Genomic DNA, 27,309 nt, shown 5'->3' on the forward strand with positions numbered 1-27,309 from the left:
GTCGAGCACAACCAGTCGAGCACAGAGAAAAATAGCAGAATATTTAAACTAGGCAAGAGTAATCAACTGCCTATAAATAGAGTTCACAGAGGCCCACATAGCAGGCATTTCTCTCACTAGTCAGGTAGGCCTACTAAATAGCTAAATACTATAGTTAATGTATTATTAAAAACTTGTTTGACAATGAATGAAATAATACTTGCTTGTCAGTTGAAAACATTGATTGAAAAATCTGTTAAACCCATTGTAAACGTGATGTGATCAATTTGCAACAATGCCTAGAGATTTGGAATGTCTATTTAAATCTTAAATAGATAAGCCACTCAAAGCCTCACTAGGATCACAGGCAAAAGCTTTATAAAACCAATGAATGAATGCACGCAAATATACTGTATATCGAGGTTTTCAACCATGTATAAACAACTTCAAGTAACAGAGAGATAATGATACGTTAAATATAGTTTTCTGAAGTATTACCTATGATGTCTGCAAAAAGTATGCTCTCAAGTATGGTAAAATAGTCCCAATTTGAATTAGAATAAAAGTCATATCAAACCAGGACATTATGCTTGTCTGTTAATGTTAGGCCTATCAAAGAAAGTTTATATTCCCTTGATTTACCCTAGGAATTATTTCCTCGGTTTACCCATACAAATTAATTAAATCATAATGATATTCATTCAATCCATAATACTCTTTGGTGGAGGGACAATGTATTTAAGTTACATTTCATTCCTTCAACACCTTATTCCACTTTCAAGAATGATCACCATTTAATGTTTTTTTAATGGCAGTGAGAAAAGATGTGTCATGATTCCAGGTGAGTATGCTTCAACTCAACATACATGAGACAAGAACCCTTTATTTCAATAGTGTACAGTACCATTCATTCTCACACAGACATACAATATGTAACATGGTTCCCATCATGTGAGAATAGTGTATCAAGTCAATAGTGGAGAGGTCAACAGAAAGGTATCATTATCACAGTACCACCCTTATGGAAAAAACACATAAATTTCACGTAAAGTGTTCCAAAACCACATGAATTTCACGTAAAGTGTTCCAAAACCACATGAATTTCACGTAAAGTGTTCCAAAACCACATGAATTTCACGTAAAGTGTTCCAAAACCACAAATTTCACGTAATCACATGAAGTGTTCCAAAAACGCACGTTTTCACGTGATCGTATGTGACGTTAATGTGATAACATGTGACAACATGTAAAGCCACATGTGATAAACTACACATGTAAATTGTTCCACATGGGAAATCATGTGATTTTTCTGAACGGCATAGCAATCTGCACAAAGATGCCTTGAAAGTAGCCTGTGAGACACTCAACCTCTAGTTAAACATCAGCCTTGGGGGTTGAGCAGCCTTACAGGCCGAGTTCAAGAAGTGTAAATCACATCACTTTAATTTTTAACAAGTTTTGAGGAACAAAATGCAAATATCTTACAGTATTGTCAGTAGGTAAATTTGTGTATATCACTCACTGCTTTTTGTGTGTGTGTGTAGTTGTATTCTTGCCATTCTTTTCATGCATAAATAATTACTAAACGTGGTAACTTGGGTCACGTACCATACATTTGTGTTTTTGAATTAATGTATATTGTTAATATTATAATAATGTCTCAAAGAAATGGGTAATCAACATAATTCAATTGTGTATCAGTGTGTATGTTTCCATTAGCTCTTAAATGTAAAAAATACAAAAATACAAAAAAAAAAATAAGTGCATTCCAGTCAAATGTACCTTAAAATAATACATACAATATATGAGATTTTAAAAAGTAACGCTAAATACAGCAAGCTGTCATTTTTAAAGCCCTGTTCCGAAATCTAAAATGTTCTAAGGCAAAAAAAATACAGTTTTATTAACATTTGTATCTTTGTCATTCAACATCTATTTCCCTCTTAAAACCACCATCTCTGAGTCTTGGTCAAGACGATCAAAAACGACAAACATGGAGGCAGAAAAATGGGCTTTAAGTTGAGATGCCCACCATAACTGTAGTTCATAAGGATGTAAGACATAGAAAAGGCAGATAGACAGAATGAAAGAAATAGCAGTAGATGTAACCAACAAATTCTATTTTTAGTTTTAAGTCTAACTGTTGAAATAAAATCTAAAATATATTTCAGTTGTGGATGAATCAACTGTATTGCTGTTCAGTAAAACTGCCTGAACTCAATAAAAGAAAGGCAGTTACCCAACGGTGTGTAGTATACTGAGATTAAATAAAATGATAAAACGTCACGCCTCATAACAGAAAGGCGTAACATAAATTCACCTTTAAAGGAAAACAACAACAGTTGTAAAAATGCAGTAGGCTAATGTGTCAATGTGATTTAGAAAAAAATAATGTTTTAGGTTTAATGGACACTGCATTCACTGACTGTTTGTCACACACTGACAGACGCCACTTTCACAACGGTGCAATTGTAATACCAAGTTTTTTTCAATCCCTTTGGTGCAATTTTCACAAGTATGTGGTATATTTTCACTACTCTAAGCACAAAAATCTAAAACAGATCATCAAAATGGCTCATGTTTGTGAAAACTCCAAGCACATTTTCCATTGACTGAGCACCAAACCAATTCACACTCACTTGTTCACTGCACCAAATCACTCTTTCAATTTGCAATATTCACTTTACTTTCGATATGATTTTATAATTTGCTAACAATACAATTAACTATTACTTAATCAAACTGCTCACAACTGAACCAACATGATGTAGTGCCTAGTTAACATATATAGCTTGATAACTGCTGAACACTGTCAATTTCAAATCATGTATGGATGTGGCTGTAAATACTACATTATCATTCTCCATCAGCCAGTGTGCTTCAATAGGACGAAGTGGAAAGAGTCACTCTATGTGCTACCATTATAGTGGTGTATAATGCACTGCTGAAATACCTGGGGTTATATAGAACAACATTCCACTCATTATCTGAATTTCATTTATACACTGTAAGCTGATGAATTTCTAGCAGAGAGACAGGCAGTACTGTATCAGTTGACAAGTCACATAGAAAAGGTGATCTTGTACAATGTTGCATGGGCCGAAATGGCATACAACACCGTGCTACGTTTTTACAGTAGCCAACTGCTTTACAATACCACTATTTCTGATTATTTGTCCTACGTATGTACTGTATTAGGATAATGAAACTAAAATTGTGCACGTCAAGTTATAGTCAAATACTGTGTGTTATCAGTTTAGAGTTTTGTACGTAGAGCTTAGACAATATACCACTTACATCTGAAAAACGTGCCAAAGTGATTGAAAAATAAAAACTGTAAATCGCTTACACTGCACCTGGGGTGGTGAATGGAAAAGGAAATGGCCGTGTGTGTTCCCCTGTTGTCTAAAGAAGCTTCAGGTACATTCTGTTCTGTTCAAAGATGCTGTGACGCCAGCAATTCTGTACTGTAGATTGCTTAACATAAGTTCACTGACTTGGTCACAGAGTCTCTCCAAAAATCACAGCTTGTTCCGCCAAAGACATTAATACCTGTGTACACTAGTAAAATAGTCAACCAATAATAACATCCTGTAGCCTGGTCTAAGATCAGTATAGGAGTTGATTAATACAGTACAACTAGATCTGGGATCAGGCTAGCATTACACCTCCACACCACCAGATGGCGTAACCTTATATAGGCGCCCCATGGTCACCTGACACCAATTGCGCTGGCTGGCTGGCTGTGCCACAGAGACGTGTGAGAGTGCATTTCAATGAGCTTCCATGATTCACATTTACGCTGTCAAGCATGACGGAGTACAGTGTGTGTGTGTGTGAAAATGTATACACTATGTAAGATATGATGTACATATGTGTTCTTGTATGTAAGGTATGCATGAGACATACTCAGGCTACACATGTGAATATCTATGTGTGAGGGGGTGGACTCATAGCTGGCATTGAATACTGCCATTGAGCCAGGGACATACTGTGTATCTTACAATACATACTGTATCCACAGTGTATGAAATGCCAGACTTAAAAGCCACACTAAAAAGGTTCATAGTCAGACTTGCTATCCATTCAACCACAGTGCTTCAGTTCAGATACAGTACATTGCTGCTGTACACTTCGGTCCCTATCAAAGTATCATGTGTTAACATTAAAGGCCCAGTGCAGTCAAAATTCTGTTTTCCTGTGTTTTATTTAATTTATACCGCTGATGAAACCAACACTGTAAAAGTTTTGTTTTTTAATCAGTGTTATTTCTTGATAGTTGCTGGTTGAAAAAAACATCTACACAGGAAATTCTAATCAGCAGGCTTGCATGGGCGGGAGTTTGGGCTTTCCATGGTAACATCACCATGCGATAAATTGGATAATAGACCAATAACAAAATAGTTTAAAATCCTCTCTGCCAATAACAGCTAGTTTTCAGTTTTCCCCTCCCCACTCAGACCACTCCCAAACAGTCCTAGCAAAATTCTTGCTTGAGAATTTATTTTTTCATTAAAAAACAATTTTTGCCCTTTTTAATGGAAATCTATGACTTAATTGTTACCCAGAAATATTTGATATTGATATAAAAACGGCTGCATTGGGCCTTTAAGAGGTTTTCCGTCTATCCCTCATCTAGAAGACATCACAGTAAGGCCTATTGTGAGATTCACTGCTCTCCAATGCTGACTTCGTATCAGTGGAGGCTGGTGTCACTTTAAATTATAGGCTGATTGTAATGGCTGAAATGGAATGAATAGAACGGTATCAAACACATGGAAACCATGTGATTGATGCCGTTCCTTTCACTGCATTCCAGCCATTATGAGCTTTCCTCCTCACACCAGCCTCCGCTGCTTCATATGGACTACATTTTCTACGCCAGGCACACTGCGTTCAAAGGGATGGATTCCGTTCCGATCCTCAGTCAGAACATGCAGTTCACACCATCCCTATCCTAGCATGTACAGTAGCTATGGCTGGCTGCCTGTCTGCTGTTTTATCATTAGCATTCAAGAAAAAAGGTAAAAGCCTAGTTATTTTTCTAAAAAGAAAGAAAATGCTGACATTTTGATTGTGCAAGAGAAGTTGGACCTCCATATCTCAAGCAGAGAAGCAAACTTTTTTAACAACAGTTGGCCCACTGAATGCAATGCAATTCCATTTCAAGTCCCATTGAAAAACATCCACAGTGTTCATAAAGTCCAGAGTGCGAATTATACCCATGACATTCAGGGGAGCCACTACGGGAGGAAAAAATATATTGGCCTAATAGTAAAGATATTTTAATTTAACGGTAAAGATGTATTACATTTTAATGTGGCATGAACACAACCAGTCAAACATATCACTTCAAAATGTAGGCTACCTGCGGCTGTGCACGTTCATCCAAACAGTGCACTGGGCATGCGCCATTTAATGAATGGAAAGAGACATCTGCTACAGACAGCATCAGTGTAATGACATTAGGTGATTGTCATAAGGCCTTCTACAGTGGGGGTATTCTTGGATGCCAAGGGAAGCTATGTTTCCCCTAAAATGTGAAAGAAAAAAAGAAAAAAAGTGTTTAATAATTTTCCATCAATTCCCAAAATGAATCTACAGGTAACTGCCAAACTAAAGGAAACATTTCAGTAAATGAGGGATACAAAGTATAATGAAAGCAGGTGCTTCCACACAGGTGTGGTTCCTGAGTTAATTAAGCAATGAACATCACATCCTGGTTAGGGTCTGTATAAAAATGCCCAGTTGCCAAAAATGTTGGCTACCATGGCTAGAAGAAGAGATCTCAGTGACTTTGAAAGACTGTCTCAAAGGAGCATAGGGGGTTTAAAGTGTGTGTGTGACTCAGTCACCAGAGCTCAACCCAACTGAACACTTATGGGAGATTCTGGAGCGGCGCCTGAGACAGCATTTTCCACCACCATCAACAAAACACCAAATCGTGGAAGAATGGTGTCACATCCCTCCAATAGAGTTCCAGACACTTGTAGAATCTATGCCATGGCGGCAGGCGCATTGAAGCTGTTCTGGCTCGTGGTGGCCCAATGCCCTTTTAAGACACTTGATGTTGGGGTGTCCTTTATTTTGGCAGTTACTTGTATCTCACCAGAGAAAGGAGCAGAGTGAGCGAAACGCCGCCCCTCAGTCATACATGTTTGGTCCCGACAGCATCAGATATATGGCCTACACATACTGAGCCATAGAAGCGGTGAGATTGATGCGTCTTGCTGTGCGTGTTTAGGTCAAATTATCAATATGTAGAGACCCCCTCCCAAAGTTTGACTTTTGTGCCTTTACAGGAGCTCATGTCTCATTCAGGGAAGCTTAGCTCCCCCTGCCTCCCCCATAATGTGCACCCTGACAAAGTCAATATGAACATAAGGGAGTCATAACCAGTCATAAGGGAGTCATAACCAGTCATAACTAGTCATAAAGGAGTCATAACCAGTCATAAAGGAGTTAACCAGTCATAACTGTTCATAAAGGAGTCATAACCAGTCATAACTGTTCATAAAGGAGTCATAACCAGTCATAACCGTTCATAAAGGAGATAAGACACGCCAGAAAAATGGGAATGTACAGTAAAGTGGAGGCGCAGCATGGTTGGATGGAGAATGGGTTTTATCCCTGTGAGTCTCTTGGAGTACTTGAGTAATACTCAGTAGTACTTGAGTAACAGAAATACTCAACAAGTGCTTGAGTAAGAATACACAGGCTCAGTCGGGGTTTAGTCTTTTCCACTCCCTACCTAGAATGAATTCTGGAAAACGATCTTATGCTCCCTTTTCACCACTATCTCGCACCAATGTTTGGTTGTTGTTGTTATTATTATTATTACGAGATAACAGACTCCCGTCCCAGTCCCTCTCCTCCTCCCCCGTCCTCCCTCCTCCCCCCACTCCCAGCTCTCCTGTCCTGAGTTGGGAGGAGGGGTCTTTCCTCACATAAGCTCCCCAAGCCTGGGCAGGCTGGGGGAGCTGCCCTGCGGAACTGCCTGGCATCCAGCAGGTCTTTATACTGGATCTCCGGCCTGATCATCCTCAGACAGGCTTGACGGGTAGCGTTGTCCAGCCCAGGCTGGAGCTCATATCCCAGGATCTTCACCAAGCCGCTCTGGAAGGGCCTGATGGCCTTGTTCCGGATGCGGCTTGCCTCCACCGGCCTCCCGCCGTCCCTCAGGCAAGCCTTAGCCAGCAACTTCCGGCGGGTCTGGAGTAGAACAACCTCTTGGTCCATCCTGGCTCTCCCAAAGCGATCCACTTCATCCCAGAAGGAGCGGTTGAATGCCTGATAGAGGTGCCAGTCCAGGGCGTTCCACTCCCGGAGCTTCTGGCGTTGGTTGTCTGTGAGAGCCATGGCGGGGGGCTGAGCAGCAGCCGCTTTATCCACCCAGGAGCTGCCTTTGCTGGGCTTTTGCTGCCGGGCGTTCAGGCTGAAGGAGACGACAGCATCCAGAGGCCAGCAGAGGGCGTGGCGGAGCAGGATCATGGATTCGTCGAAGTACTCCGAGACCAGTATGAGTTTGAAGGCATGTCGGATGGCCACTTCACCTCGTTGCGCCAGCGTGGTGGAGAAGTTGGCGTTGTGGTCCAGGCCGAAGTCGAACGACAGCAGGTTGCGGGCGTAGTGGTTGTTACGGAGACGGGGGTCATAGTACTTCAGGGGGTTGTCGGCGAAGTCTCCCAGGCCTGTCAGATTACATTAAGATTAGAAAACCTAAATGTCCTCAATGAGGCTATTCATTTGATAGCATACAGACTCAATATACATTGGTGATGGGGGGGGGGGGTCCATACAATTACATATTTTGGATGATATTATATCGATATGTTTACCAGCGTTGGGATCAATTCCAGTAAATTCAGGAAGTACACTGAAATTCCAATTTAAATTCTCTTCAATGCTTTTCAATTAGGAAAATGTGGAATTGGAATTTGGTCTACTTTCTGAATTGACTGGAATTGACCCTGACTGACTCCAAGTATCGATTTTTTTGCTAGGTAGTGTTAGCTAGCGCTAGTCGGCTGTATCTGCACCAAAACTCCGGTATTTTTCATCCTATAGCTGGTTCTCCATCTTCTTTTTTTAAATAGTGAGCCAACATGTTTCAGCACTTTTATTTCCATAAGTGAACAAAGCTCATTTTCTCATGCTTTCTCGTCTCTCTGCAGCAGACATATAGTGAGCAATTATTGTTGTATGATGTTGTTTTTTTAACCCTGAGTGCAATATGATTTCCCAATTAGGACAATAAAGATATTGATTGATTGATAGATATGTACCTTTGGCTTTCTTGAAGGCAGGGGCAACGACTTTGTAGTAGGCGTAGGACGACTCGGCGAGCGCTACGGGGTCACGAAGGATGGAGAAATAGAAGGTGTCGTCTGGCATCACCTTCCCTACCTGTAGTAGACCGCAGAAGAAGAGGTAAGAGGTGAGAGGTTAGAGGGGTCAAAGGTCATGGAGAAAGAAAATGAGTGACGGATGCCATCGTCAAACTGTTAGATATGAGGTTATTTTAATGAAATCATGACATATAAAACGGATCATATGAAGTTAGGCGCTGCCGTGCTCACTAATGAAAAATAAATAAGTCACACACTCCTGTCTTCATTACAGTATGATATGCCTTCATCAGGTACATGGTGGCATTATAGCCAACATTTTAGTAGGCCTAAATTAAATGTTTTCTTTATATTTTTAAAGATGTAAAAATAACACTTCAGTGGAATTTTGCTGCTCTAGAGATGGCATATCACACAGCATGTCAGCATGCACTGTCATCTCAAACTAACAAACCTGTTTTAACGAGCTCTGGTATGTCCTGTTTTCAAAAGTAACGTACACACACAGAGAGACAAACACACACACACAGTACACATACACACACACACAGTACACACACCGTATCACTCCTTCTTCAGTTATGATACTAAGCTAACTCCTGTTGAAATGTTCACCTACAACTAAAACATTCAGTCCTTTCTTTTCCAACAGTGACATGAGTAGATAACAAAACATTAGGGAGCTGACAGACCTACAAAATATATCATCTGCTCCATGCAAATTATAATGTTTGCTAACACACAACAGTCCTAAAACATTTGATTTTGCTTTTGTTCATTTCCTCAAGAATTAAAATGCCAACATGTAATTCTAGAATAAAAAAATACATTTCTAAACATACACATGAATACATGGGGAAAAATACAATAACATTGATAATCTGAAACTAAAACCCTCAATATATTAAAATTGGAAAATGTTATACTTTTATAGTTTTTAAGACATTAAAATTTGAACATCTTGGGCGAATTCATTGCGGAAATCGTTTAAGAACAAACGGAAGTAAACAGAGCAAAACAAGAGTTTCTGTTGGACAAATTCAGGTAGGTCCCTCCCTGTTTTGTTCCATTTAAGACACGTTTTGCAACAGAATTGACGCAATGAATACGCCCCTGAAGTAACGTACCTCTGGTTTGTTGAAGCGCATGTGGTTTCCCATGATGCTGAACTCTGCCACACGGGGCCCTCTGTAACCTTTGACCCTGTGGGCGTTGAAGGGGAGGGGGTAGCCAAACTGATACCCCAGAGGCAGGGCGAAGCGTAGGTCCTTCTCCTAGAAGAAGAAAAAGAATCCAATTGCCAGATTATTATGAGGTTTACAGTATTTTTGCACAGCTCTGTGCTCTTTTGAACCAAGAAAATATCTCTCTGAATGTGGAGATGGAGTCTGTACCTCTCCGTATCGGTAGAGAATGTTAAGGACGGTGCTGCTGGCTGTCTTGTGGGTCTTCAGGAACATGACGTGGCTGTGGGACCGACAGGAGCCCAGAGACAGGCCCTGGCTATCGGACGAGAACAGCGACCGCAACCTGTCCTGCTGGAGGCTATTGGGAGAGGGACAGAGAGAGTGGGAGAAGGACAGAGAGAGAGGGACAGAGGGCGACGGTCATTTGAATATCAATAAGACAGGTTAGATTGTAATAATTTAGCAGACACTTTTATCCAAACAACAGTTGGACCACTGAAAGAGAGCAGGGACGCTAGTTCCCCACAAAAGGTAGAAGGCTGAAGCTAAAACCCTTGGTAAAACTGGCAGATGTGGAGAGAAAGACAGAAGAATGAAAGAGAACGAAAGAGAAAGTGAGGAAGAGAGAGAGAAAGAGAGTATGAAAGAAATGGGACAGAGCGAGAGAGAGAAAAGCAGCAACAAGAAAAAAACTACAAGACTAACAACATGTCTGTCTCTCTAGTGTACAAATGCATGCAGCCTACATTAAGAAGGGAGTGTCCAAGTATCTGGCCCCACGGCCCCTGGGTACTATAGCTAAAGCTTTAGAGTGTGTCCCAACTTCTCAATTTCAGAAATGATTTAATGGCATGACAAAAAAAATAAAAAAATGTGTAATGTTGTTTTCTGCACAAGTATTTGTTGAAGAGTGTCTTGTATGCCCATATGGGCTGTGAACCTAAAGGTGTATGACACTGAAATAATATAAATCAAATCACAGTCAATCTATGCAGCCCCAGGCAATATAACTAAGCCTTATCAAGAGCATGCCAGCCTAGAGATCCAGTCAAACCAGTCCTGCTCTCTTCTGTCCTGTTGTCTGTCTATGCACCCACCACTCGGGCTCATTGTAATGGCTGGAATGGAATTAATGGACCGGAGTCAAACATGTGGTTTCCATGTGTTTGATACCGTTCCATTTATTCCATCCCAGCCATTACAATGAGCCCGTCCTCCTATAGCTCCTCCCACCAGCCTCCTCTGGCACCCACATAAGGTATTGAAAGCATGGGTAAACACACACAGTGATTAATGAACCAGGACCCTAGATACACATGGGGAGAACTACAATTCTACAATATATTTTTCTTTGTCATTGTTTTGCTGATGATAGCAATGTGTCAAATAAGTAATCTGTTAAAAACATATGGGTCAGAAACAGAGAATAATGCATCGGTTCTGGAGGTCAATAGTACATGACTCAAACTACAGGTAGACTGACTCTTACAGTACCGTGAGAGAAAGGTGACATTTGGAAATGGCTAAAGGTGTAGGTGATAGTTGACCGAACCACAACACACTGCTCTAAGGCCAGTTATATTTATTTTCCTACTGGTTATGGACAGGACTGGAACAGGGAATGCTGATCCTAGACCAGCACTTTAGGCAGTTAGGACAGAGCTGTGTCTTATATCTTGGTCTTTTCTAGTCTATTTTCTATTGACGAGCAGATTGAAATAGAAACATAATACAGATTAATAATAGATGAAGATGATGATGATGATGATGATGGTGATGATGATGAAGTAGAACAACAACAAAAGCTGCAGGGCGGGTGCAGCCATAGGAGCTGGCAAGACAGCACAAACTGATCTGGGACCGGGCTAGGTGACCAGGCTTGAGGCTAGGTGACCAGTCTAGAAGCTAGGTGATCAGGCTAGAGGCTAGGTGACCAGGCTAGGTTACCAGTCTAGAAGCTAGGTGATCAGGCTAGAGGCTAGGTGACCAGGCTAGAGGCTAGGTGACCAGGCTAGGTGATCAGGCTAGAGGCTAAGTGATCAGGCTAGAGGCTAGGTGACCAGGTTAGAGGCTAGGTGACCAGGCTAGAGGCTATATGACCAGGCTAGAGGCTATATGACCAGGCTAGGTGACCAGGCTAGAGGCTAGGTGACCAGGCTAGAGTCTAGGTGAACAGGCTAGAGTCTAGGTGATCAGGCTAGAGGCTAGGTGACCAGGCTAGAGGCTAAGTGATCAGGCTAGAGACTAAGTGATCAGGCTAGAGGCTAGGTGACCAGGCTAGAGGCTAGGTGACCAGGCTAGAGGCTAGGTGACCAGGCTAGAGGCTAGGTGACCAGGCTAGAGGCTAGGTGACCAGGCTAGTTGACCAGGCTAGAGGCTAGGTGACCAGGCTAGAGGCTAGGTGACCAGGCTAGAGGCTAGGTGACCAGGCTAGAGGCTAGATGACCAGGCTAGAGGCTAGATGACCAGGCTAAAGGCTAGGTGACCAGGCTAGAGGCTAGGTGACCAGGCTAGAGGCTAGGTGACCAGGCTAGAGGCTAGATGACCTCTAAACCTTTTGTTGTAGATGACTCCCAGGAGCTGTCCTGCGAAGGCGATGGCCACGAACACCAGCAGGGCCTTCCAGAGCCACAGGGGCCCCACCCGATAGCACCCCAGCCCCAGCCGCAGCCGCATCCTCCTGGACAGAGAGAGAAAAATAAATATGATTTAATTTCAGGGTCCAGAGCCACATGGGCCCCGGCCGCATCCTTACATTTACATTTTAGTCATTTAGCAGACGCTCTTATCCAGAGCGACTTACAGTTAGTGAGTGCATACATTTTCATACTGGCCCCCCGTGGGAAACGAACCCACAACCCTGGCGTTGCAAGCGCCATGCTCTACCAACTGGAGGGAGGGAGAGGGGGAGAGAGAGAGACTGACTTTTTGTCTTTCTTTAATAGTACATCCTCATTTCATTAAAACCTCACCCCCCTCCCCTCCCCCTAAAATAAAAAATAAAAATGATCAATATCCCCTGTACTGCATACTCATCTTTTCCTCTACCCCACGATACAAAAACAACACCACACATCACAATAACCCAAACTACACCAACTCTACAACCGTATATCCAGACCATTTCCCCCAGCTATACAGACAGCCCCCCCAACACACCATATCTCTCGAAACATCTCCACACTTTTTACCATTTTATAAAACTCAAATTCCACCCTAAGGCGCGCAGAGACCATCCCATTAAATAATAGTAAAGGGTCTGTTATCCCCCACCTTTGACCCTGTTCCTCCTTGTTATCCAAATAGCTAACTTTGACTGAGCAAACAGAAAATTCAACAACACACATTTTTCCTTTTCCTTATTTGAATACCTGTACCCCATTATAAACATCCTGACAGTAAAGCCCACCCCCAACCTCTCACACAGACATTCCAACTGAGACATTAAAGGCATTAACCTGGCGCACACAGAAAACACATGAATCACAGTTTCACTCATGACACAGAAAGGACACCCCTGTCCGACTCTGAGTTCAACCCGTGCCAACCAGCTGTTAGTGGCTAGGGCTCCATGTAAAACCCTCCACTGGAGGTCCCCTGACCTCTTTGGTACTGGGAGTTTGTAGAGCCCCCTCCATCTAAAACCCACCATACTCTCCGCCCCACATGCCCCCTGCCACTGATGTGCCTTCACTCCTGTTAGGCTCCTGATGTTCCTTACCTTAATACAGAGGTTGTATAGGGCTTTACCTCCCACCCCTTCAAACTCCCCCAGGCTCGGAGTGTTAAAAGCTAACAAGTCCTCCAGACCCCCTTGCCAGTCCCCAGTCTTTGCCGTCACGTGCAGTGGCGGAAACATTGGTGGCCCCTCCCCCTTTGGCCGCTCAAACACCCCCTTTACCGGCTCAGACAGTGCCTCCTGGACTTCCCCCAGGAATCTCTCCAGCAGCCTAAGAGATGTTAGGCCTGTTTGTTGTGCTAGGATTCTGGGGTTTTCCACCCCTCCTCTCCCAGCAGTCGCAGGTCACCCAGCCTTAGTAATCCTGCTGCCATCAGTCGCCTCTTCAGGGTGGCCGACTGAACCGATCTCAAAAGGATGGCTGGGTTGTGGAAGATAGGCTCCTCCCACACCCACAGCCCAGGCTCCACACCCCCTTCTCGTGTGGGCCTTAGTAGCTGCCAGGCCCTCAGCACCGCAGAGTAAAAATCAGAGAGACCTGCTGTACTCAGCCCCTCCAGCCTCATGAGGAATAGCTGCCGGTCCAACCCTAATCCGCCTGCTCTCCTCAGCAGCGCGCATGCTGGTTCCCTCCATCCGACATCAGTATGGTCCTGTCCTGTTTATTCTGTTTAGTCTTAGCCCAAACGTTATCGCTATTTCCAGTTGTGTCTTAGCTCTCTCTAATAACACCTGTGACTGCTTTATGCCTCTCTCCCATATCAATTATGCCTTGCCTATTGCTGTTTGGGTTAGTTCTTATTATACAATTTCACTGTAGAACCCCTAGTCCCTCTCAAACTGCCTCATATAGTTCCTTTGTTCCACCCCCCATACACGCCGAGACCGGCTCAATCGGTGCCTCCAATGACGCTATCTCCTTCATTGTTACCCAACGCTTAGGGTTACCTGAACTGTACTCATATCCTTCCATATCCTTTTCTGTACATAATGCCCTGAATCTTTTCTACAACGCCCGGAGAACTGCCCCCTTTATTCTATGTACCCAACGCACTAGAAGACCAGTTCTTAAAGCCTTTAGTCGTATCCTTATTCTAGTCCTCCTCTGTTCCTCTGGTGATGTAGAGGCTAACCCAGGCCCTGCAGCCCCCAGTATCACTCCTACTCCCCAGGAGCTATCATTTGTTGACTTCTGTAACCGTAAAAGTCTTGTTTTTCTGCACATAAATATCAGAAGCCTCCTTCCTAAGTTTGAGTTATTCACTGCGTTAGCACACTCCGCCAACCCTGATGTTCTAGCAGTGTCTGAATCCTGGCTTAGGAAGGCCACCAAAAATTCTGAAATTTCCATCCCCAACTATAACATTTTCCGTCTAGATAGAACTGCCAAAGGGGGGTGGAGTTGCAATCTACTGTAGAGATAGCCTGCAGAGCTCTATCATACTATCCAGGTCTGTGCCCAAACAGTTTGAGCTTCTACTTCTAAAAATCCACCTTTCCAGAAATAAATCTCTCACTGTTGCCGCTTGCTACAGACCCCCCTCAGCCCCCAGCTGTGCCCTGGACACCATATGTGAATTGATTGCCCCCCATCTATCCTCAGAGTTCGTACTGCTTGGTGACCTAAATTGGGATATGCTTAACACCCCGGCCATCCTACAATCTAAACTAGATGCCCTCAATCTCACACAAATGATCAACGAACCTACCAGGTACAACCCTAAATCCGTAAACATGGGTACCCTCATAGATATCATCCTGACTAACTTACCCTCTAAATACACCTCCGCTGTCTTCAACCAGGATCTCAGCGATCACTGCCTTATTGCCTGCGTCCGTAACGGGTCCGCGGTCAAACGACCACCCCTCATCACTGTCAAACGCTCCCAAAAACACTTCAGCGAGCAGGCCTTCCTAATTGACCTGGCCCAGGTATCCTGGATGGATATAGATCTCATTCCGTCAGTAGAGGATGCCTGGTTGTTCTTTAAAAGTAATTTCCTCTCAATCTTAAATAGACATGCCCCATTCAAAAAATACAGAACTAAGAACAGATATAGCCCCTGGTTCTCCTCAGACTTGACTGCCCTTGACCAGCACAAAAACATCCTGTGGCGTACTGCATTAGCATCAAATAGCCCCCGCGATGTGCAACTTTTCAGGGAAGTTAGGAACCAATATACACAAGCAGTTAGGAAAGCAAAGGCTAACTTTTTCAAACAGAAATTTGCATCCTGTAGCACTAACTCCAAAAAGTTTTGGGACACTGTAAAGTCCATGGAAAATAAGAGCACTTCCTCCCAGCTGCCCACTGCACTGAGGCTAGGAAACACTATCACCACCGATAAATCTACAATAATCGAGAATTTCAACAAGCATTTTGCTACGGCTCGCCATGCTTTCCACCCGGCTACCACTACCCCGGCCACCAGCTCTGCACCCTCCGCTGCAACTTGCCCATGCCCCCCCCCCCCGCTTCTCCTTCACACAAATCCAGACAGCTGATGTTCTAAAAGAGCTGCAAAATCTGGACCCCTACAAATCATCTGGGCTAGACAATCTGGACCCTTTCTTTCTAAAACTAGCCGCCGAAATTGTCGCAACCCCTATTACTAGTCTGTTCAACCTCTCTTTCATAACGTCTGAGATCCCCAGAGATTGGAAAGCTGCCGCGGTCATCCCCCTCTTCAAAGGGGGTGACACTCTAGATCCAAACTGTTACAGACCCATATCCATCCTGCCCTGCCTTTCAAAAGTTTTTGAAAGCCAAGTCAACAAACAGATCACCGACCATTTCGAATCCCACCGTACCTTCTCCGCTATGCAATCCGGTTTCCGAGCTGGTCATGGGTGCACTTCAGCCACGCTCAAGGTCCTAAACGATATTATAACCGCGATCGATAATAGACAGTACTGTGCAGCCGTTTTCATTGACCTGGCCAAGGCTTTCGACTCTGTCAACCACCACATTCTTATTGGCAGACTAAATAGCCTTGGTTTCTCAAATGACTGCCTCGCCTGGTTCACCAACTACTTCTCAGATAGAGTTCAATGTGTCAAATCGGAGGGCCTGTTGTCTGGACCTATGGCAGTCTCTATGGGGGTGCCACAGGGTTCAATTCTTGGGCCGACTCTTTTCTCTGTGTATATCAATGACGTCGCTCTTGCTGCTGGTGACTCTCAGATCCACCTCTACGCAGACGACACCATTTTGTATACATCTGGCCCTTCATTGGACACTGTGTTAACAAACCTCCAAACGAGCTTCAATTCCATACAACACTCCTTCAGTAGCCTCCAACTGCTCTTAAACACTAGTAAAACTAAATGCATGCTCTTCAACCGAACACTGCTTGTACCCGCCCACCCGACTAGAATCACTACTCTCGACGGGTCTGACCTAGAGTATGTGGACAACTACAAATATCTAGGTGTCTGGTTAGACTGTAAACTCTCCTTCCAGACTCACATTAAGAATCTCCAATCCAAAGTTAAATCTAGAATCGGTTTCCTATTTCGCAACAAAGCCTCCTTCACTCATGCTGCCAAACATGCCCTCGTAAAACTGACTATCCTACCGATCCTTGACTTCGGCGATGTCATTTACAAAATAGCCTCCAACACTCTACTCAGCAAATTGGATGTAGTCTATCACAGTGCCATCCGTTTTGTCTCCAAAGCCCCATATAATACCCACCACTGTGACCTGTACGCTCTTGTTGGCTGGTCCTCACTACATATTCGTCGCCAAACCCACTGGCTCCAGGCCATCTATAAATCACTGCTAGGCAAATCCCCGCCTTATCTTAGCTCATTGGTCACCATAGCAACACCCACCCGTAGTCTGCGCTCCAGCGGGTATATCTCACTGGTCATCCCCAAAGCCAACACCTCCTTTGGCCGCAATTCCTTCCAGTTCTCTGCTTCCAATGACTGGAACAAATTGCAAAAATCTCTGAAGCTGGAGACACTTATCTCCCTCACTAACTTTAAGCATCAGTTGTCAGAGCACCTTACCGATCACTGCACCTGTACACAGCCCATCTGAAATTAGCCCGCCCAACTACCTCATCCCTATATTGTTATTTATTTAGCTAATTTGTACACCAGTATCTCTACTTGCACATCATCTCTTGCACATCTATCATTCCAGTGTTAATAATAATTGTAATTATTTTGCACTATAGCCTATTTTATTGCCTTACCTCCATAACTTGCTAAATTTGCACACACTGTATATTATATGTATTTCTGTTGTATTTTTGACTTTGTTTTGTTTTACCCCATATGTAACTCTGTGTTGTTGTTTTTAAATCGCACTGCTTTGCTTTATCTTGGCCAGGTCGCAGTTGTAAATGAGAACTTGTTCTCAACTGGTTTACCTGGTTAAATAAAGGTGAAATAAAAAAAATTTAAAAAATGGTACAGCAGTCTCCGCGCCGCCTTTAGTCGGAATGCAGCCACCCTGCTTTCCAGTTCCACCAGGCCCTGTCCTCCTTCATTTACGGACATATACAACACTGCCGCCCTCAGCCAGTGATGGCCCGACCAGAAAAAATCCACCAGCTTGCGTTGCAGGTCTGCGAGCAGCCCGGCGGGGGGGTTGAGGACAGCCAGTTTATGCCACAGGGAAGATGCCACCAGGTTGTTGATTATCAGCACCCTCCCTCTATATGACACTTGGGACAGGAGCCACCTCCACCTGGCCAGTCTTGACACCACTGCCTGTGACAGCCCCTCCCAGCTCTTCCTGACCAACCTCTCCAAGCCCAGGTACACCACCAAAATGTTAAGCCCTTCACAACCCCACTGCAAACCCCCTGGAAGCAGAGGAGGGGCCCTATCCCCCCATGCCCCACATAACAGAGCTTTGCTCTTGCCCCAGTATGCCTTAGCTGACAAAGCTCCCTCGTACACCTTCAGACTATTCTCTAGTGCCTGCATATCCTGACCACCCAAAAAAGGCTCAATGGCTAGTGTATATAACTTCCCTGATAGAGGGCATCCTTGTCTAATGCCCCGCCTTACCCAGACTGGCCTACTGAGCCCCCCTCCCACCTTAACCATACATGATGCCCCAGCATACAACATCTTCACATAGGCCAAAAACCTTTCCCCAAACACCACATTAAACAGATACTCATGGTCCACTCTATCAAAAGCCTTCTCTTGATATAAAGAGACCAGATCAAAGTTCACATTAGAACCTCTTGACAAGTCCAACATGTCCCTGATAAAGAACAAGTTGTCTGTGATTGAGCGTCCTGGTACACAATATGTCTGGTCATTGTGTACTATAGAGTCCAGATGGGACTTCAGTCTGTTAGTGAGGACCTTGGCAAATATCTTGCAGTCCGCACAGAGCAATGCCACAGGCCTCCAGTTCTTAAGTTCACACAAGTCCCCTTTTTTGGGCAGGAGAGTCAGAGCCGCCCTCCGGCAGCTCATCGGCAACTCTCCTACCCCGATGCACTCACGCAACACGCAAAAGAAGTCCAGTCCAATTATTCCCCAGAATTTTTTATAAAACTCCAATGGGAGTCCATCGACCCCCGGTGCACGGCCGGGGGACATCTGGGTTACGGCCTCTGCCAGTTCATGGGACAACAGGGGAATGTCCATTTCATCCCTTTTTACCAGAGAGAGCTTAGGGAGTTCGGCAAACAAAACCTGAGCACACACAGGATCACACAGTTCTGCCTTATACAACTCTGTATAAAACTCCACAGTCCGCTCCTGCATCTCCCCCACCACAGAGGTCACCCGCCCATCCGAAAGCCGAAGACAATGCATACCCTTGGCTTCACCGCTCTGTCTTTCCAAACCAAAGAAGAAGGAGCTGGGAGCATCCATCTCCTTGAGCATGGAGAACTTAACTCTTACAAGTGCTCCCTTACTTACTTACTTTATTGTCCCCATGGGGAAATTTTGTTGCAGTGTCATGTACACATTTAAAGTGGCGTTAAATACAAAACAAGATTGACAATACAACTTTCAATAACAGTCACGCACCAATAAAAGTAAGAAATAAGAAATAAAACATTTAAAACATTTAAAACAAAGACTAGCCTGCTGGCCTTACGGGGTCAATGGGAACATTTGCCCGAGCTATTTAAGAGGGATATCACACCTGGCACAAATGATTGTCTCGTTCTATTTTTCCTGCTGAGGGGTGCCCTATACCTACGCCCAGAGGGGAGTAATTCAGGTACAGGGGGTGACTTGGGTCTAAAATGATTTTGTGAGCCTTATGGAGGGCCCTGACCTTAAAGATCTCATCCAGGCCTGTCTGTTTGACTCCAAGTACCTTACTTGCTGTGGTAATAATCCTTCTCAGCATGTTTCTCTGACTGACAGTGGCATTGCCAAACCAACAAACAATACAAAAAGTTAAAATACTCTCAATAAAGTATTTGTAAAACAGAGTCAATATAGTACAGTCTATATTAAAAGAACCCAACTTTTTTAGAAAGTACAGTCTCTGTTGGCTCTTTTTGTAGATCTGGTCTGTACATTTACTCCACTGAAGCTTACTGTCCAAAAAGACACCCAGATATTTATATTCCTCTACAATTTCTATATTCTGGCCTCTGATAGATGTTGCAGAGGTAGGTGTTGTACGCTTCCTGAAGTCTATGCACATCTCTTTGGTCTTGTTAGTATTGAGGACCAAGTGTGATTCCTCACACCACTCTACAAAGTCATCTAGGACCGGGCCATGATGTTCCTCGTCATCATGCAACAGGCTGATCAAGGCAGTGTCATCAGCGAACTTAACGAGGTGTCTGTCAGTATGGGAACTAGTACAACTATTAGTGTACAAGATGTACAGAAGTGGGGACAAAACACATCCCTGAGGAGAGCCTGTGTTGGTATTGCGTATATCCGACACATGGGGACCTATTTTGACTCGCTGTGAGCGTTGGCTCAGGAAGTCCAACAGCCACAAAACCAGCCCCCCATCTAAGGAAAAGTCCCGAATGAGTCTCTGTGCCAGAATGTAAGGCTGGACCCTGACATGAGATTTGGCACCTTCTAGATGTCTATAGACCATGTTAAGGAGGGTAAGAATCCCTATGCTTTAACCTGGAAAAAACTGCCAAGGTCCCTACGTAGTTCAGCTAAATTAGCCTGGAGGCCTACGTTGCCTTGCCCCACCAGCTCTACCTCCATCTCACTAATACTACGCTTGAGTTCCCCCAATACTCTCCTAGCCTCTGAGGATGAGAGAGCTGTATACTGTTGGCAGAAAAGCCGAATTTGGACTTTTCCCACATCCCACCATTGACTCAGAGACTCATACTCCTCTTTTCGCTGCCCCCACCTTTCCCAAAAAGTCTGGAAACCTGAGCAAAAAGTGGCATCTTGTAAGAGCTTTACATTAAACTTCCAATAGGATGCCTGCCGAGGCCCTGGTGAAATAGACAGCCGAGCCATGGTTATGTGATGATCTGAAAAACCTACTGGGAGAATAGTAGCGCCCAACAGCCTATTGCTCTGATTCCTGGACATGTATAATTGATCAAGCCGGGCTGCACTCACCCTAGCCCCAAAGACCTTCACCCATGTATACTGCCTTGTGTTGGGATGTCTAGTTCTCCAAACATCCACTAGGTCAAACTGATTAATAATGTCCCTTAACACCCCCACTGAACCTGAATGAGGCTCCTCCCCATTTCTGTCTTTCGTAAAATCCATTGTACAGTTCCAGTCCCTGCCGACCACCAGCGTCTCCTCAGGCGATATCTGTGAGAGTTCCTGTCTAAGACACCCAAATAGAAGCCCCCTCTCTCTCCCTGTGTTAGGCGCATACATATTTATAAAGACAAAACCCTTGTTGTTAATTTCTGCTTTTACTACAAGCAGTCTACCCCAACACACCTCTTTTGAGGAGCAGATTTTTACAGACAGACCCGGTACAAAAAGGACTGCCACCCCTGCACTAACATTTGTCCCATGGCTCAGCACACTTGCCCCTTTCCACCAGGCCTCATCTACCCCACCCTCCATAACATGACTAGACCCAGCCTCATCTGCACCACCACCTATAGCATGACTAGGCCCAACCTCATCTACACCACCATCTATAGCATGACTAGGCCCAACCTCATCTACACCACCATCCATAACCTGACTAGACCCAGCCTCATCTACACCACCATCTATAGCATGACTAGACCCAGCCTCATCTACACCACCATCCATAACCTGACTAGGCCCAACCTCATCTACACCACCATCTATAGCATGACTAGACCCAGCCTCATCTACACCACCATCCATAACCTGACTAGGCCCAACCTCATCTACACCACCATCTATAGCATGACTAGACCCAGCCTCATCTACACCACCATCCATAACCTGACTAGGCCCAACCTCATCTACACCACCATCTATAGCATGACTAGACCCAGCCTCATCTACACCACCACCTATAGCATGACTAGACCCAGCCTCATCTAACCCACCATCTATAGCATGACTAGGCCCAACCTCATCTACACCACCATCTGTAGCATGACTAGACCCAGCCTCATCTACACCACCACCTATAGCATGACTAGACCCAGCCTCTGCTGCCTGTGTCTCATGGCCCCCTGCACGTTGACCTCGATTTCCCCCACTGGTGCTTGAACCCTCACCTTGTCTACAGCCTTTATGTGTGCACGCAAAGCTCTTATGCCCCAAATCCCCACACTCAAAGCACCGTAGACTATCTGTGCTGGCAAAACCTGCGTAGCGCCTCTCCCCATGCCTCACTTTAAAGTGCACATTTAACTGTTGCTCATTGTTATTCAGAATCTGCTCCTACCTGTTCGCCGACCGCAAGCAGAACCTCCTCCACCTTAATTACATTCTCAGGAACACACCTGAATCCATGCCGTAACGACAGCGTCTCCTCCGCGCTAGGCTGCGAAGCCATCGCTCACACCACACCGCTCAAAACCCCAGGAAACTAAACCTCTGTCCTCTTCCACCCTAACTTTGAAAATAAAAACAGTGGGTACCACTAAAACAACATTAACCCTCCACCATAGAAAAGAGAAATTGAAAGGAAAAACCAAGGAAAGAAACAAGTTAGGACAAGCCCTCCACACCAAAAAACTCCCAGCATATATACACACAGAGACACAGACAGAGACATAAAACAGAGCAAACTAGAATGCTATTTGGCCCTAAACAGAGAGTACACAGTGGCAGAATACCTGACCACTGTGACTGACCCAAACTTAAGGAAAGCTTTGACTATGTACAGACTCAGTGAGCATAGCCTTGCTATTGAGAAAGGCCGCCGTAGGCAGACCTGGCTCTCAAGAGAAGACAGGCTATGTGCACACTGCCCACAAAATGAGGTGGAAACTGAGCTGCACTTCCTAACCTCCTACCAAATGTATGACCATATTAGAGACACATATTTCCCTCAGATTACAGCGATCCACAAAGAATTCAAAAACAAACCCAATTTTGATCAACTCCCTTATCTACTGGGTGAAAAACCACAGTGTGCCATCACAGCTGCAAGATTTGTGACCTGTTGCCACAAGAAAAGGGCAACCAGTGAAGAACAAACACCATTGTAAATACAACCCATATTTATGTTTATTTATTTTCCCATTTGTACTTTAACTATTTGCACATTGTTACAACACTGTATATATACATAATATGACATTTGAAATGTCTTTATTCTTTTGAAACTTCTGAGTGTAATGTTTACTGTTAATATTTATTGTTTACTATCTACTTCACTTGCTTTGGCAATGTTAACACACGTTTCCCATGCCAATAAAGCCCTTAAATTGAATTGAATTGAATTGAGAGAGAGAGAGGGAGGATTCAGTTATAGAACACATTGCCCTTTATGGTTGTGAGGTCTGGTGTCCGCTCACCAACAAAGAATTCAACAAAACACCAAATTGAGACTCTGCATGCAGAATTCTGCAAAAATATCCTCAGTGTAAAACGTAAAACACCAAATAATGCATGCAGAGCAGAATTAGGCCGATACCCGCTAATTATCAAAATCCTGAAAAGAGCTGTTAAATTCTACAACCACCAAAAGGAAGCGATTACCAAACCTTCCATAACAAAGCCATCACATACAGAGAAATTAACCTGGAGAATAGCCCCCTAAGTAAGCTGGTTCTGGGGCTCTGTTCACAAACACAAACAGACCCCACAGAGCCCCAGGACAACAACAACACAATTAGACCCAACCAAATCATGAGAAAACAAAAAGATAATTACTTTACAAATGTACAAAGAATTTACAAAAAACAGAGCAAACTAGAATGCTATTTGGCCCTAAACAGAGAGTACACAGTGGCAGAATACCTGACCACTGTGACTGACCCAAAATTAAGGAAATCTTTGACTATGTACAGACTCAGTGAGCATAGCCTTGCTATTGAGAAAGGCTGCCTTAGGCACACCTGGCTCTCAAGAGAAGACAGGCTATGTGCACACTGCCCACAAAATTAGGTGGAAACTGAGCTGCACTTCCTAACTTCCTGCCAAATGTATGACCTTAGAGACACATATTTCCCTCAAATTAAAAAATAAGAGACATTTGAAATGTCTTTATTCTTTTGGAACTTCTGAGTGTAATGTTTACTGTTAATATTTGTTTATTTCACTTTTGTTTACTATCTACTTCACTTGCTTTGGCAATGTTAACATATGTTTCCCATGCCAATAAAGCCCTTAAATTGAAAATTGAATTGAATTGAGAGAAAGGACAGGTACATATGGAGAAAAGAAAGAGGGCTTGTGAGAGCCGGGAGAGAGATAAGGGGAGAGAGGCAGAGTTGTATGGTTCACCAAACAAATATGACATGAGGGTTGTGATGACCAGCGAGAAGCACCAGTATAATTCAGCTAGTACAGTACACTGAGTCTGACGTTGTTCTCTGTAGACACGGAAAACAGTGTATGTAAACAGAGCAGTGAATGACAATTTGTCAGGACTACAGGGCTTGCAAAATCGTGGGAGTAGACAAAAGTACTCAGTCGGGCTCTCAATTTACTGTTGCAAGTTAGAACAGTAGACTACACAAGGTGCAATTTAGACATTTGGTTGTGCATCAACAGTTCTTCTCTTCTTATATCGGTCACTGATAGTCACTCAATTAGCCCATGCCAGCTAACATTTTTTAGATTGGCATATTAGTCTAGCGGCCAGCTATCTAAACTAAGTAACCATGGTCGAATTACCCTCCCCAATTGATTTTCAGTCTCACTCAGATATCATTAAAACCTGCAAACATTTCTCTCCACCTTATGGAAAATGTTGTATAATGACAGGACATTTGCTGTAAAACGGTACATTTTCCTCTATGCCCCATGGCAAAATGTGTAGAATTGCACGAAATTATCTCTAATGCCCATCCCTGGTTTAGTGGTACTGTAATTTTATCAATGGAAGACTCACTGTTCACCACTGGACGTTTTGCATGAAGCATTTAAACAAATGCCACAACAATAACAGGCATTGTACTGCTAGATAGCCTTCTACAGTTCTAGCCTACTGTCCCACTGTAATGTTTATGTCACAGTATGTATAACCACCCACGCCTCGCTAAGTGCTACAATACACGGATTTATTGCTATAATCAAATAATGATCAAAACTGAGATAAAGGGGGGAAATATACTTAAATGTGCCCAGACGTTCAATCAAGAACCAAGATTTTAGGCCTGAAAGACGAAGCTAGCAATTACACAAGAATAGCAACATTGATTGCAAATTAATCTTGCTAGATAGCCTACAACATACCCGAATCATAAATAGTGTCTTCCAAAGCACGGATTTGATTTTGTCACACAAGTAAGTATTGGGGATTTATTATTCTCCTAAACTGATGGGATGACTAATTTAGAAAGAATGCAGTCTTGACTGGGCTAATGTAGGCTGTGACACCTGGCAGGCTGTGATTGATGTGAAGAGAAGATAAGGATTGTGTCTTCAAATGCTAGACTATAATAGTTCATTGTGATTTATGAGTCTTCCTTTGACATGGGAATGATGTCTAAGGGAGCTGGCTCTTCTCACTATGATAGGTTGTTATGATAATCTTGTGCCTGGATTATGTGTGTAACAAATGGCGCCGAAGAGATGAGACCAACCCCCTGAATCAACGGATTGGCTGAGATAGTTTAAACCACGCTCAAGTCTTTACTCTAATTGGCCAGCAGAGAAGTGGGAAACTTCCTCTGTCTAGTATTTGGGTATTGTTTTCTGGAACAATGTGTTAGTTCTCTGGAGTGTCCTGCGAGACATCACAGAGAGCCCGTATATACGAAACATCATATTTACCATTGAAGGTTTTGCATTAATTAAAATAATTAGTATACTTTAGAAGTCGTGTTGACCTCTTTTGTTCCTGATACCAGATTTGAATTGACGCGACTTTGACATAAGCATGATGATTCGACTTGCTACAAGCAAGGCAGCATACCGCGAGGCGAAGTTAGGCTATATTTCGAGACGCCAACATAAATTATATAACGCAATGAAGGGTATAAGCAAGATACATTCCCGAACGAACGAAAGGGGGGCCTTTGTTTGGTAAGGCAACGGCTCCTCTCCTTTCAGATCCTGTCTGCACGGACCACAGCTGCTGTGTATCAATCTCAGCTTCGGTTTCAATCAGAAATTCAGAGCCCTATCGATCGTTCTCAACCTCACTTGTCCTCCCGCCGCCAATGCATGCCCCAGTCCCGACCGAACATAAACCCGGTGTTCTTACCTCGCTCTCCATTTGAAAACCATGATAGAACCGGACCGGTGGCGGTGTCCGTGTTGTAGTGCAGTGGTTGGTGGCAGCAGCAGCCACTGTGCATCTCGAAGGCTTGAGCCCTGGCCGTGCCTTTACCGACGATAGGCTACAAAATAATCAAGCCATCGAGAGATATAGTAAAACGGGTATTATTGTCAGTACTAGGCCTACATGCCAGCGACCTCAAAGTGCTTCAGCGCTCCGCCATAAAACTTGTTTGGACGGGGAGAGAGAGTGGTATGCTTTGTGTTGTGTGATGAGAGGCGAGGGAGTCACACAAACAAGTCATCACAGAGAGAGAGAGAGATTGCTCTGCCCACTGCCCTGTGAGTCCGTCATGCTCTGACGTCATGGATCTAGCCTCGGTTCGTTTGCTCGGATCATGCATGACAGAACGCGCAGAGCAGGAGACGTGAGGGGTATCCTATAGCAACAGGGGCAGACTGGGATTAGAAATCGGTTCTGGCATTTCTAACACACTGGCCCATTTTATTCCATGAATCCTATTAATAGCCAGATAATAACAAAAAAAAACTATACTGAACCAAAATATAAACGCAACATGCAACAATTTCAAAGATTTTACTGAGTTACAGATCATACAAGGAAATCAGTCAATTGAAATTCGTTAGGCCCTAATCTATGGATTTCACATGACTAGGCAGGGGCGCAGCCATGGGTGGGCCTGGGAGGGCATAGGCCCACCCTCTTGGGAGCCAGGCCAACCCACTGGGGAGCCAGGATCAGCCAATCAGAATGAATATTTCCCCACATAAGGGCTTTATTACAGACAGAAATACTCCTCAGTTTCATGAGTGTGCAAAGCTGTCATCAAGGCAAAGGGTGGCTATTTGAAGAATCTCAAATATAAAATATATTTTGATTTGTTTAACACTTTTCTGGATACTAAATTATTCCATATGTATTATTTCATAGTTTGAATGTCTTCACTATTATTCTACAATGTAGAAAATAGCAAAAATAAAGATAAACCCTTGAATGAGTAGGTGTTCTAAAACTTTTGACCGGTGGTGTAGTTAGACAGGCCCACTAATAACCAGTAATAATGCATTGGTAAAATCCCTGTGGAGGCCAAGCCAGAAAAAAAGCCATATTACAACTTATGTGTTCTGATAATTGCATTGTTTGCTCTATAACCTGTGTGTGTGTGTGCGTGCGTTCGTGCAAATAGAAAAAACTTGTTGATTCACCATACTAGTAGAGAAACGCCAATGCCATCCTCCTCTCTTTCATGTTGACAAAACTGTCTATGACTATCACTCTAACACGCTTTTATTTTTTGTTGTCCTAGGTTACCTGGCTAAAATGCTTGCT

At 43.8% G+C, this 27,309-nt stretch overlaps 1 protein-coding gene across 1 annotated transcript; it reads right to left on the reverse strand.

The window, feature by feature from the left end:
- Positions 1 to 5,959: 5,959 nt before the first annotated feature.
- Positions 5,960 to 26,259, reverse strand: LOC121554380 (galactose-3-O-sulfotransferase 2-like). The gene is made up of 6 exons (XM_045211834.1): positions 25,945 to 26,259; positions 12,069 to 12,194; positions 9,722 to 9,872; positions 9,455 to 9,601; positions 8,265 to 8,385; positions 5,960 to 7,670 (listed from the first exon to the last, which is right to left on the reverse strand). Exons 1-6 carry the CDS (start codon positions 25,965 to 25,967, stop codon positions 6,817 to 6,819), a joined length of 1,422 nt encoding a protein of 473 aa, XP_045067769.1. The 5' UTR covers positions 25,968 to 26,259; the 3' UTR covers positions 5,960 to 6,816.
- Between the last annotated feature and the right edge of the window lie 1,050 nt (positions 26,260 to 27,309).

The sequence above is a fragment of the Coregonus clupeaformis genome, chromosome 39 (assembly GCF_020615455.1).
Source record: "Coregonus clupeaformis isolate EN_2021a chromosome 39, ASM2061545v1, whole genome shotgun sequence".
NCBI classification, from domain to species: domain Eukaryota; kingdom Metazoa; phylum Chordata; class Actinopteri; order Salmoniformes; family Salmonidae; genus Coregonus; species Coregonus clupeaformis.